The 16,660-nt window shown below is 46.6% G+C and overlaps 1 protein-coding gene across 1 annotated transcript in view; it reads left to right on the forward strand.

Moving 5' to 3' along the window:
• LOC120563741 (voltage-dependent calcium channel subunit alpha-2/delta-4-like) overlaps positions 1–16,660 on the forward strand; it is a 154,274-nt gene that overhangs the window by 10,485 nt on the left and 127,129 nt on the right. The window contains exons 2-3 of the mRNA XM_039808129.1: positions 2,809–2,890; positions 12,102–12,218. Coding sequence (XP_039664063.1) covers positions 2,809–2,890; positions 12,102–12,218 — 199 coding nt within the window. The remainder of the gene's footprint in view (positions 1–2,808; positions 2,891–12,101; positions 12,219–16,660) is intronic.

Genomic DNA, 16,660 nt, shown 5'->3' on the forward strand with positions numbered 1-16,660 from the left:
TTTTGACTAAAATTTGACTGAGATATATTGAGTTCTCTTTTGACTAAAACTAGACTAAAATAACGAGACTTTTACTCGACGAAAACCTGACTAACAAAAAAAGAGTGACTAAATATGACTGAAACTAACAAGGACATTTGGCACAAGACCAAGACTAAATTAAAATAAAAATAGGTGACAAAATTAACACTACTCAGACTGAATCCCTTACAGCGTGCTGAGCTTAAAACCTGTACTTTAACATCACACCAGACCAGTAAAATGTTGTTCATTTCTTTCTCCACTGCTGCTAAATTCTTGAATCAACAGCACATTAAACAATAGCTGCTCCACATTGAGAACCAAACTGTACAAAAGTACAGCAGAGTTTCGTCTGTCATTGTGTGTGTGTGTCTGTTTGTGTGTGTGTCTGTTTGTGTGTGTGTCTGTTTGTGTGTGTGTGAGTCTGTGTGTGTGTGTTTTTGTATGTGTGTGTGTGTGTGTGTGTGTGTGTGTGTGTCTCTGTGAGTGAGTGTGTGTGTCTCTGTGAGTGTGTCTCTGTGTGTGTGTGTGTGTGTCTGTGTGTGTGTGTCTCTCTGTCTCTCTGTGAGTGTGTCTGTGTGTGTGTGTGTGTGTGTGGAGTGTGTCTCTGTGTGTGTCTCTCTGTCTCTCTGTGAGTGTGTTCTGTGTGTGTGTGTGTGTGTGTGTGTGTGTGTGTGTCTCTGTGAGTGTGTTTGTGTCTCTGTGAGTGTGTCTCTGTGTGTGTGTGTGTGTGTGTGTGTCTCTGTGAGTGAGTGTGTGTGTCTCTGTGAGTGAGTGTGTGTGTCTCTCTGTGTGTGTGTGTGTGTGTCTGTGTGTGTGTGTGTCTCTCTGTCTCTCTGTGAGTGTGTGTGTGTGTGTGTGTGTGTGTGTGAGTGTGTCTCTGTGTGTGTCTCTCTGTCTCTCTGTGAGTGTGTCTCTGTGAGTGTGTTTGTGTCTCTGTGAGTGTCTCTCTGTGTGTGTGTGTGTGTGTGTTGTGTGTGTCTGTGTGTGTGTCTGTGTGTGTGTGTGTGTGTGTCTGTGTGTGTGTGTGTCTGTCTGTGTGTGTGTGTGTGTGCTGAGCAGACACCTGCAGGTCTCTGCTGTGACCCAGATGAAGAACAGATTATCTAAATCTCTTTTCATCACCGTCATATTTGACGGCCTTTTTCTGCCGTCACCCAATGCTGCAGAGGGTCGCCAAGGCAACACACGGCCGAAACACAAAGCACCACATTGGAAAACACAAGGCTATCTTTCAACCGGACAGCGCCACTGTATAGTGTGTGTGTGTGGGGGGGGGGGGGCACTAAAGAGGCTTTTTAATTCGAGAGACGCTGTGATTGGTGGACAGGATATGGAGCCGGGGACTGACAGCGACATAACCAATCACACTATGACAGACGCTCCACTTGGCACCAATTGCAATGTTTAATTTTAAATGAATGTAGCCTACTGGCAGTCTGGCACACGTGGGTGCTCGAGCCCCGGAGCACCCACGGTATCGCGCCTATGCTTGGAGGGCTAGTTCACCTGCTGGGCCACAAGCTAAAGAAAATGACCCCACCCAAACTAGCAGTCAGTCCGACCGGCGGTGATGTTTGCGGTTCCTAACGTTAGATTTGGTTTATCAATACTTTACTGCCTTGCAACCAGGGCTGGGCGATATGGAGAAAATCAGGTATCGCGATATTCTTGTCCTAATACCTCGATGTTGATATTGTGGCGATATTATAGGGTTGACAGTTGGTGCTTTAACAAAATATCTTCACAATGACATTTAAGATAAATAATCTTCAGTAATGTAGATATGACTAAGTGGGTAAAGGTAAAAATAATAGAAGAGCTATTTACGATATTACGATTTCCAAAATCTAAGACTATATCTAGTCTCATGTCACGATATCAATATAATATTGATATATTTCCCAGCCGAGCCCAAACAGCTCTATTGTAGTCCAGCCTTTACTTCAGAGACAAATGCTTGTCACTTTGTAACACACGTTATAATGCTTGCTAGCTGCTAGCATGGCACGCCCTCATACTCTGCTTCTGACTGGCTAGTAGTCCTTACCTAGGTACTGTCAGGGCACACCTCATACTCGGCTTCTGACGGCTAGTAGTCATTCTACCTCATACTCTGCTTCTGACTGGCTAGTAGTCCTTACCTAGCTACTGTCAGGGCACGCCCTCATCCTCTGCTTCTGACTGGCTAGTAGTCCTTACCTAGCTACTGTCAGGGCACGCCCTCATACTCTGCTTCTGACTGGCTAGTAGTCCTTACCTAGCTACTGTCAGGGCACGCATTATGTTAGTTGTGCAATATCTCATTGTGTAAGGGCTGTGGAGAATGCAGCCGACAAGGTTGTTCTATTAAAAAATGCCAATGAAAGGTTAATGTGCTTACTATATACTGTAGGTATCTGTCTAATGTACAGTATATGAAAGCATGTTTTGAGAGATGCTTATTTTCTGTATTTTGTGTTGTCTTTGTAAAGCTGTAAATCTTATCTTATATATTAAAAGATTGCTTTAGGGATTTTATTAATCAATTTCAGATCATGCAAAGATCGATTTTAATTACTGAATCGATTATTATAACCCAGCCCTAGTTACAGAAGATGTCATTGTCTTTATTTTAGATGTCTTGCAATCACACATGCCAGAGTCTCTTCGTGGTGTCGTCGTCCACTGTTGGGTCTACAGTGTTGTGTCGACCACCACTACAGATAATTAGGATGCTGTACTCTGGTATCCTGTAGTTTTGAACCTTGATGTTGTATGTAACTGTTGACGCCTCGTCTGTTTCAGGGTGCAGCAGTGGGCGTCTGAGTTCTCCGTTCAGCTTCGAGACTTCACCACCAAATACTCCGGCTCTCAGCTGCTGCAGAAGGTAAATAAAGTCACGGAGAGTGGTTCTGTTTGCGTTTATTAATGCAGTACCTGAGAATGGTTCCCATGCGGTCATTCACGGCTGTGTAGACGCATAAAGTATCATTTTAGTTTCAGTGAGTGGTTTCCTACGTTTCCCAGAATGCCAGTTGAGAACCAATAGATTTGTGAAGTTAAGTACTGATTCCTGAAGTAAAACCTCTTTATAACTTTTAGATGAAGCTCCGCCTTTCGCATTGTCGCTGTCTCACAGTGTAAACTCACAGCTGCTGCTAATGCTGCTAACGGCTTCCCGGAAAAAGAATTGTACTGAAAAGAGCAAGAGACCGGCTTTTTGAATCGTGAAGGCTACCGTAGCTGTAATACGTGCTTTGGACTGCGCGGCGTGAGAGAGTTGATTGCGATATATCATCTCAACGTTAGATGGGAGAAATTCTCACACATTGGACCTTTTAACAAAAACTTTGTGGGGGGAAAACGTCACACCAAGTCAGAAAAAGCCAGTTCTCTCCAGCAGTCTCTCACTGAGCTGTGTCCTCTCCAGGCCGTTTCACTTCCGCTTTTTCAGCTCCGTGACGCAGATAAGCCACGCCTACCACAGCCCGGCGGCCAATAAAAACCAACAGGTGGATTGTGATCTGACAATACAAACAACTACAACTACAACTCCCAAGGTGCATTTGAGCAACATATACCGAATCCCAAAGCTTCACTTTACATGAATTTACTTTAGCATTCTGGGGAAATTCTGGACACATTTGTTCTGAAATCAGACTTTCTTCTCCATAGCATCCGCAGCAGAGGCTGATGGGTATTGTAGTAATTGGACTATTCTTTACAAACTTACGGAAAATGAGTTCTCAGTAACTACCGACATTAGTCCATGAGGCTATTGTGATGACTCTTATTTTGTGAGTCAAATCTGAATCTGCTATGTAAACTATTAACATTTCTCTTACAGGCAAATGTAGTATTTCAGTGTTGTCCTCTGAAGTAGAAGTACACAGTAAGTCAGTAGTATAGGGTTGAGTTGCATAGTAAGTGATTAAGGGTCTCTGTAAGTTAATTTGGGGGTACAGTGGTTCTGAAGAAGGCTACATATATATACCACTGTTTCAAACAGGCCCATTTTGAACATAGTAACATCAAAAGGACGAATACATTTTCTGGGAGACTTCTGTGTTTCTATGTAGCGAAACCTGGAGGAAGTCTGTAAAAGAAAAATATAAATTCACAGTGGGGAAAAATACTTCTGGACCCAGCAGCTGATCCCACTTCACTGCTCCTTTTTTCACAACCTTTCAACACCCAGTCTGGGTCTCTTTTAACTTTAGGAAGACATGTTGACTCGTTTTATAGAGCAATAACAGCAGAGCGTCTGTCTGTGTCAGTCTATGTGTTTACCAGGGAACACACACACACACACAAACACACACACACACACACACACAAACACACACACACACGCGCACAGGGATCATGGTAATGCCCAGATTGAGGACCAAGCCCTCTTTACCGGCGTCAGGATTTGTGCCCTGTTCTGATTTTAGACATTCATCCATTTATCTGTCAGATTTAGATTCATCACAGGCAGTCTGTCTGCTTTTAGAAACACACAACCACCTCCCTGTCGTGAGAACGAACCACCCAGCAGAAACCCTTTCTGCTTCCATGTTGCTGTTTTTCATGGATACACTGGCCCTCATTTATGAAACGTGCGTACGACCTAAAACAGGCGTAGGACGGGCGCACGCCGATTCCTACGCAAAGCTCGGCATTTATCAATTAGAACGTGAGCATAGGCTGCGATAAAAATCTCATGTCTGGTCTGAACTCGTGTGCGCAAGTTTTCGAGTCAGTGTGGACTTGCGGTGCGGCATATAATCAGTTTAACAGGAGAAGGAGAAGTCATCAGTTGATCACTTATCAGCAATGGCAGATCTGGCTCTTTTAGAAGACCTCCATGAGCCGGTACAACAGTGCACATGTACGCACACGGGTCACGGTGGAGCGCTCCATCGGATTGATTAAGGGCAGATGGCTCTGTCTTGCATCATCGGGGTGGGGGGGGGGGCTACTATACACGACAGAAAAGGTCTGCAATGTTGTTTTAGCCTGTGGGGTTCTGCACAACATCGCACAGGAAAACATAAATTTAGAGATGGAGCCAGATGAGCCGATGCCTAGAGAGCAATTTTCTAGGGCTGTGTTCGATTGAAGAAATTCTTAGTCGACTAACAGTCATTCAACTGTATCGACTAATCGATTAGTTGATTTAATCGACAGATCTTTAAATCTGAGTTTCTCCGTAAAGAGTCATGCAAAAGGATGCATATATTGAATAAGATAACGCCTCCTTTGCATATTTAAACACAACATTTCAGAAAAGTGTAATACAACAAATAACTGCCTTAATGAAAGTAATCAAAGTAGGTTTCACAGTGATATGTATTAGGTAAAAATGTCAACCCTTAATTCTTATGTTTACCAGAGATGTGCTCGTACGTTTCTTGGAAATGAGTCATTCAGCATGAAAACAGCATAAAACATGACTAATGGACTAAAGAGATCTTAGTTGACTAAGACCAAAACGACCGATTAGTCGACTAATCGACTAAGAGGGAGCAGCCCTACAATTTTCAATTCAATTTATTTATAGTATCAATTCATAACAAGAGTTTTCTCAAGACACTTTACAGATAGAGTAGGTCTAGACCACACTCTATAATTTACAAAGACCCAACAATTCCAGTTATTCCCCCCAAGAGCGAGCGTTTAGTGCAACAGTGTTGAGGAAAAACTCCCTTTTAGGGAGAAACCTGGGACAGACCCAGGCTCTTGGTAGAAGGTGTCTGACGGTGCCGGGTGGGGGTGTGATGAACAGTGGCAGTCACAATAAAGATAATGGATCAGTGACTAGAAGTAGTACTTGTAGTAGTTTATGTCATAGCAGGGCGTAGCAGGACGTAGCAGAGCAGTGTCCAGCACGAATGAGACAGGATATTATTCCTCGCTTTTAAAAGGTATAGTGGTTATGTTTGGCAATGATACTCAATACAGGAAGCATGACGATGCACAACATTTTTATTTATTCTTCAGGTTTTCCGTTTCTCGTTTAATGGTCACAAGTGGGCGACTTATTTCTGCCATTGACCGATTTATTTCGGCTTGTTTTTCCAGCCCCTCTGCTGTCAGGAGACGGGGTCGAGGTGGTGGTCCAGCATGGGGGGAGGAGGGGCGGAGGCCACGTGATTCTCCCTCAGCTGTTGCCTGGCTCTGACTCATGAAAAAAACACGAGTAAAATAAAAGACACTGCATAAACTCAGCTACTGTGTTTATTTAAATATAGATAGTACACCATGTAGGCCAAAGAGATTGCAATATAAGCCTGTATATTACTATTAGGACAATAGAATACATATGTCAAGGATGTATAAATTAAATAGACTTCAGCTGGAGTCTGATTTACTACGGCAACACTGTTGACCGCATCAGTGATCTCTTTCCATTCCCCATTCTTTCTACAGCCTTTAATAACAGTTTTCAGGCTGCCAAATAGTACACACGTTGGTGCTAATGAACCTGAGATATCAGGGTTTCAATCTCCACCTCTGAAAAGTGCCGCTTCTCAGCCGGATTACGTCTCGCCATGTCTTAAATTGCAGGGGCGAGGCCTCAAAACCGAGAATATATTGGGGCGTGATATTTAAATGACGATCGTTTCCAGCCGCTGCATTTATCAGTGTACGACCATTCTTACGCTCTGATTGGTGTGATACGAACGTTTCATGAATCACACGTGAAGCCTGTCGTAAGATGATTTCTGCGCTCATATCTACATTACATCTACATTAGGTTGATAAATGAGGGCCAGTGTGTACTAGCTGAACATGGACTGACACATTTGGAAATTCTTTATTAGGAATAACCCCTTGAGATGTAGCATCTCGTTTTCAAGGGGGGTCCTTAAAATAAAAGTGTAGGACACAGTGTGGTTTACCGGCATGCAGCTAAAGACACAAAGTAACGCAGCCTTGCAGCTGCACTTATCCAGACACACAGAGATGACGGAGAAACAACAGTATGGAAAAAAAAAAGTTACAGAAACAAACAACAAAGGGTAAAGCATGTGGCCTCCAATGGGACTTCATGGTGCATTCAGGTGCCACTCGTAAACTCAATTCAATTTTCAATAAAATTTTATTGATAGTATCAAATCATAAGAGTTATCTCGAGACACTTTACAGATTGAGTAGGTCTAGACCACACTCTATAATTTACAAAGACCCAACAATTCCAGTAATTCCCACTCTCCCACAACTCATGCTGCATTCAGGTGCACCTCGTAATGATGTTGACTTACACATAAAATAATGACCCCATTCACTTCCACACAGTAAGATAATATATTAAATTAGTAAATATAAACATTTGGTGTGTGTATTGAACAATTTTTTTTAATCTTTTATTCAAGTGATTTATTATTGAAGGAAAGAGAAAAAATCAATATAACAGCTGATTACAAATTTTAAACAATATTTAAATGCAAATGTACTCATGCATTCACACAATCACACTCATTTTGGTTATTTATTGACTAATAATTTGGGATTTTTGTTTTATTTTCTGTTGCTACCGGCAGTTTTACTTTCCCCTATACTTGCAAACGCAAACATCTGCATTCCTTATTTGTTTTTTACTCCGCCCTGTTTTGACTCCCCTGAGACAAACAGGGAAACAGATTGTTATTCTGCCTCTCTGAGATGACACACGGACACACACACACACACACACACACGGACACACACACACACACACACACACACACACACACACGCACACACACACACACACACACACATACATACATACATACAGAGATGGACGACGAGATTCACCTTCAGACCTAAACTGAGAGAGAAAGGACAGCTACGGGAGGGAATACTGGATTACTACCACTTCAACTAGTTGCTGACTCCACAAACTGAATGAGAGATTTACAAAAACAAAGACTCAAACTGTACTTTCAGAGAAGAGGGAGTGGCTGAGTCTGTCTGCTGTGTTTTCTACTTCCATCAGAGACAAAATGGCATGTAGCTACAGCTTCTGTAACGACTGTTGGTGGAACTGTTGGACAGAGCAACAAATCAGTGTCCCGTTTGTAAGAGAAGATCTTTCGACCACCTTCAAACTTGGCTTTAAAGAAGCTGTGTGAGAGTTTCTTACAGCAGAGAGATCAGAGAGCTTCAGAGGCATTTTGCAGTTTTCACTCTGAGGAACTCAAACTCTTCTGTCTGGACCATCAGCAGCCGGTGTGTTTCGTCTGAAGAGATTCAGAAAAACACACCAACCACGCAATCAGACCTATCGATGAAGCTGCACGACAACACTGGAAGGAACTTCAGACAGCTCTTGAGCCCTTAAAGCTCTCTCTTGGATCTTATCTTAAAGTAGAAGTTACCTGTTTTGGAACGAGTTAAAGTAAAATGTGATCAGCAGATCTCATGAAGGGACAGGCCTGACACACAGAGACACAGATTAAGGAGCAGTTTAAGAAGCTCCACCAGTTTTTAGATGGAAGAAGAGGAGGCCAGGACGGATACGCGATGGAAGGAAGAGGAGCAGAAGAGTCAGAGGATGAAGGAGAAGAACAGAGAGATAGCAGCTCTTTCAGGCTCAGTCAGAGCCACAACGGAGCAGCTGAGAGCTGAAGACGTCTCATTCCTGATCAACTACAAGGCTGCAGTGGAAAGAGTCCGGCAGCCCCCCCTGCTGGATGATCTGATAGACGAGGCCAAACACCTGGGCAACCTGAGCTTCAACATCTGGAACAAGATGAAGGAGATGGTCTTCTGCACTCCTGTAATTCTGGACCCAAACACTGCTGGTGTAAACCTCATCCTGTCTGAAGATCTGACCGGTGTGAGATGGGGAGGAGATGAACCCCGAGAGGTTTAAGGAACACTACTCTGTCCTGGGCAAGTCTGTCCAGAGGAAGTTAATCATACAGTCTGGATTATGGATAAGGTTCTGTTTAGGTGAATACAAAGCAGTCTGCCCATCAGCGCTACCCACTGACCTCCCGGTGCAGAAGAAGCTCCAGAAGATCGGTAGCCTGGGAAAACCCTGACGAACTTCTGGCAAATTTTGCTCTGCAAGTCCGTCTGGCCAAGAGCCCATTCGAGCCCATTTCCAATTTTTCCAAATCGAGGCACCAATCACACTGTTGAGGCGTACTTTACACGATGATGATAGTGCAGTGACGGCGAGCAGCTTTCTGGTTCGTTGGTGTGATTCACCCTCGGCGCTACAATTGGGCCCGGGTAGGCCTGGGCCCGCCCATTTTGACCCAGGCCTATAGTGAGTAGTGAGTGATTTTCATTCTAGCAGTTCATCCAGTAAGCAGCCCAAGGAAAGCTTTGAGTGAAAGCTTCTCAGCCAATCAGCGGCTTCTACCCCACGTGTGGACTCTTAAGCCCCGCCCACAGGCTGCATCGTCACCAGCAAGTGATCCAATGAAATAAAGGACGTTTGTGCGCAAGCTTTTCAAGCAAGCTCAATGAGACAGACACAGACCGTAGCTATAAGCTAATATGAAAGCAGCTCGTTTTCATTTAAATTCAGCAAGAAACGCTCCGAGGACTATTTTAAGTAACGCGGTTACAAGTGACGAGTTACCATCCTGCTCGGCCACCCTCTCCCCATCAAGTCCTCCCGTAGCCACCCCCCCTCACACCAGCAAGGCAAGTAGGCTAACAGTTAGGCTAACGTTAACGTTAGTGTCTGGCTGTCTGTATGCAGACATTTTTGGGGCTTATTGTAATTGGCCCATCCAGTTTTCTGGAGGCACACCTACAATCAAAATCCTGGCGCCACTAGTGGTCTGATTGGTTGAAGGACTATCCAATTGCGCCCAGAGGCATTTGAGCGGCGTCCGTTGGTGACGCCCCTTTGGAAATGGGCTGTGAATGAACCTTCCCCAGAGCCACTCTCAGTTACAACTGAGAAGGCTCTGGTGTCAGCCAGGCTAGAAGATCGGCACTTTCAGTATTATTGTGTAATACTGATTGTGTATCGTGTCTCATAATATGTCGTGTTTTTTTGTGTTATACCCCTGTAAAGCATTTTGTGACTCTGTGAAAAGTGCTTTATTAATAAATGTTAGTCACTTAATTTTTTTGGTGCTCCACTCTCATTAACACCATGCAAAATAAAACTTTCTGGGAGCATAGAGAGTTGAGTACAAGTACTACAGCACAATTTATATTATTTTGGGATGAACTGAATTCCTTCAAAGTCACACCCAAAGTTCCTGGTGTTGATGGATGCGGTTCAGAGACAGAAGATCCACTCAGGTAAAACCAAATGTTGGTTTTGTGTCAGTGAGTGTGTTGCTTTGGACTAATTGGACTTAGCGAGTTACTTAATGGATTGATTTAGAGTGTAAATAACCAGACTAGCCCTCCTCGTTCTCGGCCAGCTGATCCACCTCCAGCTTCTTGATCCAGAGAAAGTGACCTGATTACCTCAAAGCGCCTCGCTGTGAAAACAAAAACACTCATCTCCACGTCGCAGCAGCTGATTTAATCTGAGAGCGAGTCTCTCAATCCGAATGATTTAATAAAAACAAACCAATCTGCCGACAGGGTTGGATCACTTTTACCTTTTCACCTTTTTCAATTACTGTCTGGAAATAAAGCCGATCAAATTAAGATCCCCGACTGAAGCCAGAAAAGATTTACAGAATAACTGAATGTATGCTTTAAACAAGAGATAATATAACTTGTTTGCAAATCATCTCATTCCCATTAACCATTCGTACATATAAAAGTGAGGCACTGTACGGCAGCCGAACTCAGCCCCGCCCACAGCATTTGAGGTCGGGAAGTTCGGTCTGGACTTGATCTGTTGTGGAGCAACTATGCTCGAGCCAGAGCTGTTCTGACCAATCAAATTGTCAGGGTTGATTGATCAACAGTAACTGAAACTGCCGCCTCTACCTTTGCTCTGTCGAAGCCTGACTTTGACTTGCAGCTTCTGTGACGTCTGTCTCCGTTGCTCTGATTGGTTGTAGGTCTATCCGTTGCTCTGATTGGTTGTAGTCTATCCAACTGCGTGCAGAGGAACGTTCTTTCCTGGTTCGGTTGAAACACGCCCCATAATCCCAGCTCAACGGAGCAGCATCAGACTCAGATTCTATCTGAGTATGACGACGTCAGGCTTAACTCAACTAGCATACGAGTGACAGTTCACAGAGCTCTGTAGCCAGCGTCATGTGACCAGCCGGCGGCCGCCTAATTTCGTAGGATATCATTACAAATTGGTGTGCATAAGTTGTCGTATGATATCGCACAAACCCGTTTATGAGAATTAGTTTCATTATTTAGAAGATTTGTTAAACAACACAAACAGAATAACAGCAGTTCCTGAAGTGTATTATACAACTATAGAAACACCAGAGAGACAAATGACATCTGATTGGGGGGGGGGCTAGAAGGGGAGCACGGGGTGGCACCAGCCCCCCCTGAAATATGACAATTTGACAATTTGCTTAAAATGAAAACAAGTCAAACTAATATCGAATGGGATGTTTTATTTAGCAGAATTACACTGTGTTGTTCTATCCAATATTATACTATATAATATACTGGTGTTCTGGGGAAGAAGATATACGTTACACCTTAACTGAGCTACTCTTCCTGGGATCCACTATATCAGGGGGTCAAACTCAACTTCACCAAGGGCCACACTGGGAAATTAGAATCACACCAAGGGCCAGACATGTTTAGTTTAGTGATAGGCTTTGTGTCATATAGTCTTCTGACTTACAGTTTGGTCGACATAAAGTCCTAAAGAAGTCAGGAGAAAGTTCCTTGGCCATCATAGAAAAGAAGCGCCCAAAGAAAACAAACAAAAGTGACAAAAACATCGGAAAAAATGACCAATATTTTGGCCAAAGTGACAAAAACGTCAAAAGAAATTGCAAAAGTGACCAAAACGTAGGAAAAAGTGACCAAAACATCGGCAAAAGTGGCAAAAAGTAGGTGGGCCAAAATGTTTTGTGAACCTAAATTGATGTGTGGGCCAGATCAGAATCTGCGAGGGGCCGGATTTGGCCCGCGGGCCTTTAGTTTGTCCACTATATTACTATATAAAGAGTTCTGGTATCGTTAAATCCATCAGTTTACGATCTGTGTTTGTTTCCTCTCAGAAACTGAAGGATGTCGAGTCCATCGTTAAGATCGTGGAGGTGGACGGAAACGACCTGGTGAAGGATTATTCGGATGAAATCGAGCGAATGTTGGGAAGCAAGATGAAGTCCGTGAAGGTGAGGACAAAGAAGCTTCTTACACCTAAATGTGTTGTACAGGACGAAGTGCTGCAAAGATCAGTGTAGTATATCAGCTGCTAATATTAAATCCTTTAAAGTGTTTCACCTCCATGAAGTTGGGGGGCTTCCAAGAGTTTAAACAACATATAGTGACATTTAGTGATTCTTCTTTTGGTAGTTTGAAGGGCAATTTCTTTTTCAACCTTATAACCCTCAAACATTTGCTTCTAATAGACATCTTTCAAATTGGTTCAGTATTGAATGAGAACTCCGCGCTGCAATGTAACCCAACGGGGCAATTGTGCACCCTGGATTTTTGTCGACTAAATGAGATCGTTGTGATTCAGATTGTTATAAAAAAGTGTCTTTGACAACATTATCGATCTCGTGAGGTGACTTCTTGTACGAAGACAGCGGTTTGGAGAGAGGGGGAAACGCCAGAGCAGGGGGAATGAGAGGGGGAAACGCCAGAGCAGGGGGAATGAGAGGGGAAACAACAGAGCAGGGGGAATGAGAGGGGAAACACCAGAGCAGGAGGAATGAGAGGGGAAACTCCAGAGCAGGGAGAATGAGAGGGGGAAACACCAGAGCAGGAGGAATGAGAGGGGGAAACACCAGAGCAGGAGGAATGAGAGGGGAAACACCAGAGCAGGAGGAATGAGAGGGGAAACACCAGAGCAGGAGGAATGAGAGGGGAAAACCCAGAGCAGGGAGAATGAGAGGGGGAAACGCCAGAGCAGGGGGAATGAGAGGGGGAAACAACAGAGCAGGGGGAATGAGAGGGGAAACTCCAGAGCAGGGAGAATGAGAGGGGGAAACTCCAGAGCAGGGAGAATGAGAGGGGGAAACGCCAGAGCAGGGAGAATGAGAGGGGGAAACACCAGAGCAGGAGGAATGAGAGAGGGAAACACCAGAGCAGGGAGAATGAGAGAGGGAAACACCAGAGCAGGGGGAATGGAGAGGGGAAACTCCAGAGCAGGAGGAATGAGAGGGGGGAAATCCAGAGCAGGGGGAATGAGAGGGGGAAACACCAGAGCAGGGGGAATGAGAGGGGGAAACGTAGCAGAAGATATTCATTTTAAACCAAAACATAGCGATATAAATGTAGCCTAAAAGATTTTCAATAAAAACAATGGTTTGTATTTGCTCAGTTTAGCAATTTAGGCCCCGGAACTGCTTTAAAATAATTGTTTTAGCACTACTGTATATCCAACCCCAATGATGAGCTAAGTGGACTAATCTCTGGCACTTAAATCTCTCTTCAATTGGCTCTGTTGTGCCTGCCACGGCAAATTAAACAATCTGAGAAGGTCTTAAGGGTTTAACTGCTTTGGCTGCTCACAGCTTTCTGTCTTATGTAACCCATGATGATGATGATGATGAATTACAGGGTACCCGCAGGGTCTTAAGAGTATTAAAAAAGTAATAAATTTAATATTCTAAAAATAAAAAAAATAATTAAACGTCTTAAATTTCGTTCACTAAGGTCATACATTGTTTCTCGTTTGGCATATTATACTACATTATACAGTACAGGTCAAAAGTTTGGACACACCTTCTCATTCAATGTGTTTCCTTTATTTTAATGACTATTTACATTGTAGATTCTCACTGAAGGCATCAAAACTATGAATGAACACATATGGAATTATGTACTTAACAAAAAAGTGTGAAATAACTGAAAACATGTCTTTATATTTTAGATTCTTCAAAGTAGCCACCCTTTGCTTTTTTTGATAACTCTGCAAACCCTTTGTCACGACTGACCAGGAGACAGACTGAAGTGATGAGTAGATCTTTAATAAAACAAAAAAAAAAAAAGGAACAGGAAGCAACAGGCAGGAATCTTGTAGCTGAGCAGGCAGGTGTAGATCAGCGGCAGACAACAGGAGACAAAGCACAGGTACGGCAAACTTGGATTGAGCTGGAATAGCGTGTCAGTCAGAGAGTCATGAAGACATGTATGTAAAGGCCGACAAAGAGTGAGTGTGTCTGTGCTGCTTAAGTAGGTGGACATTGATGAGATGCAGGTGTGAATCTGATGATGTGGTGTGATGAAGTGCAGGTGTGTGCAATCAGTACTTGAGGAGATTGTGAGCGGATGAGGGGAGTGAGTGCTGGGGAATGTGAATGGGAAACAACAAACGGAAAGTCCATGTAAACCTGACATTACCCCCCCCTCCCACTAGGCGCGAACCGCGCCGTAAAAGGCAAAACACGGGAGGCGGGCAGCCTGGGTCCGGGTCAGGAGCGGGACAGGGTGCATTGCGGGCCGGACTCCAGGCTGTCCCCCAAGACCAGGGCGGAGCTGGCTGGGGCGTGGCCACGAGCTGACCCCTCTGGAGGCCATGGCGGAGCGCCCCTCTGGGGGCCATGGCGGGGCTGATCCCTCTGGAGGCCATGGCGGAGCCGACCCCTCTGGAGGCCATGGCGGAGCCGACCCCTCTGGAGGCCATGGCGGAGCCGACCCCTCTGGAGGCCATGGGGAGCCGACCCTCTGGAGGCATGGCGGGCTCCCTCTGGAGGCGGCGGCCCCTCTGGAGGCATGGCGGGGCGATCCCTCTGGAGGCCATGGGCGGAGCCGACCCTCTGGAGGCCAGGCGGAGCCGATCCCTCTGGAGGCCATGGCGGAGCCGATCCCTCTGGAGGCCATGGCGGCCGATCCCTCTGGAGGCCATGGCGGAGCCGACCCCTCTGGAGGCCATGGGAGCCGGAGCCCCTCTGGAGGCCATGGCGGAGCCGACCCCTCTGGAGGCCATGGCGGGAGCCGACCTCTGGAGGCCAAGCAGGCTCCTCTGGAGGCCATGGCGGAGCAACCCTCTGGAGCCATGGGGCGGAGCGAGCCCCTCTGGAGGCCATGGCGGGAGACCCCTCTGGAGGCCATGGCGGAGCCGATCCCTCTGGAGGCATGGCGGAGCGACCCTCTGGAGGCCATGGGGACCGACCCCTCGGAGGCCATGGCGGACGGCCTCTGGAGGCCATGGCGGAGCGACCCCTCTGGAGGCCATGGGCGGAGCCGATCCCTCTGGAGGCCATGGCGGGGCCGATCCCTCTGGAGGCCATGGGCGGGCCGATCCCTCTGGAGGAGCCATGGCGGGGCCGATCCCTCTGGAGGCCATGGGGCGGGCCGTCCCTCTGGAGGCATGGGGGGCCGATCCCTCTGGAGGCCAGGCGGTCCTGGGAACCGTGTCGGCAGGACCTCCACAGTCCCCTTAGAGGCGTGGCCCCAAAAATTTTCCTGGGGGAGGCTCCCCGGGATGATGTCCAGGACAGGCAATGAGGGCTTAGAACTGGGCTGTACCGGCGATGAGGGCTTTGAACTGGGCTGTACCGGCGACGAGGGCGTCGAGCCGGGCTGTACCGGCGAAGAGGGCGTCGAGCCGGGCTGAACCGGCGAAGAGGGCGTCGAGCCGGGCTGAACCGGCGAAGAGGGCTTAGGAAGGGTGCTAGCTAGGTGGGGTTCAGGAAGGAGGCTAGCTAGCCTGGGCTCAGGGGAAATGTCAGCTAGGCTAGACTCTGGGGAGCCGCTACAAGGCCGGGATCCTAGGAACTCTGGGGAGCCGCTACACGGCTGGGACTCTAGGAACTCTGGGGAGCCGCTATACGGCCGGGACTCTAGGAACCCTGGGGAGCCGCTACATGGCCGGGACTCTAGGAACTCTAGGAGACCAGAGGACTCTGGGACACTAGAGAGCTCGGGGAGCTCTGGGACACTAGAGGACTCTGGGACACTAGAGGACCCTGGGACACTAGAGGACTCGGGGAACCTTGGGACACTAGAGGACTCGGGGAACCTTGGGACACTAGAGGACTCGGGGAACCTAGGGACACTAGAGGACTCGGGGAACCTAGGGACACTAGAGGACTCGGGGACACTAGAGGACTCGGGGAACCTAGGGACACTAGAGGACTCGGGGAACCTAGGGACACTAGAGGACTCGGGGACACTAGAGGACTCGGGGAACCTGGGGACACTAGAGGACTCGGGGACACTAGAGGACTCGGGGAACCGGGGGACACTAGAGGACTCGGGGAACACTAGAGGACTCGGAGACAATAGAGGACTCGGAGACAATAGAGGACTCGGGAACACTAGGGACATTAGAGGACTCGGGAACACTAGGGACATTAGAGGACTCGGGAACACTAGGGACATTAGAGGACTCGGGAACACTAGGGACAAGGGAACCGCTACCTAGCCTAGAGTCAGGGGGAATCCAAACCAACCGGGACTCAGGAAAGCCACTAGCTAGCTGAGACTCAGGAAAGCCTCTAGCTAGCTGGGACACAGGGAAGCTACTAGCTAGCTGGGACACAGGGAAGCTACTAGCTAGCTGGGACACAGGGAAGCTACTAGCTAGCTGGGACACAGGGAAGCTACTAGCTAGCTGGGACACAGGGAAGCCTCTAGCTAGCTGGGACACAGGGAAGCTACTAGC

This window comes from Perca fluviatilis, chromosome 8 (assembly GCF_010015445.1).
Source record: "Perca fluviatilis chromosome 8, GENO_Pfluv_1.0, whole genome shotgun sequence".
Taxonomy (NCBI): Eukaryota; Metazoa; Chordata; class Actinopteri; order Perciformes; family Percidae; genus Perca; species Perca fluviatilis.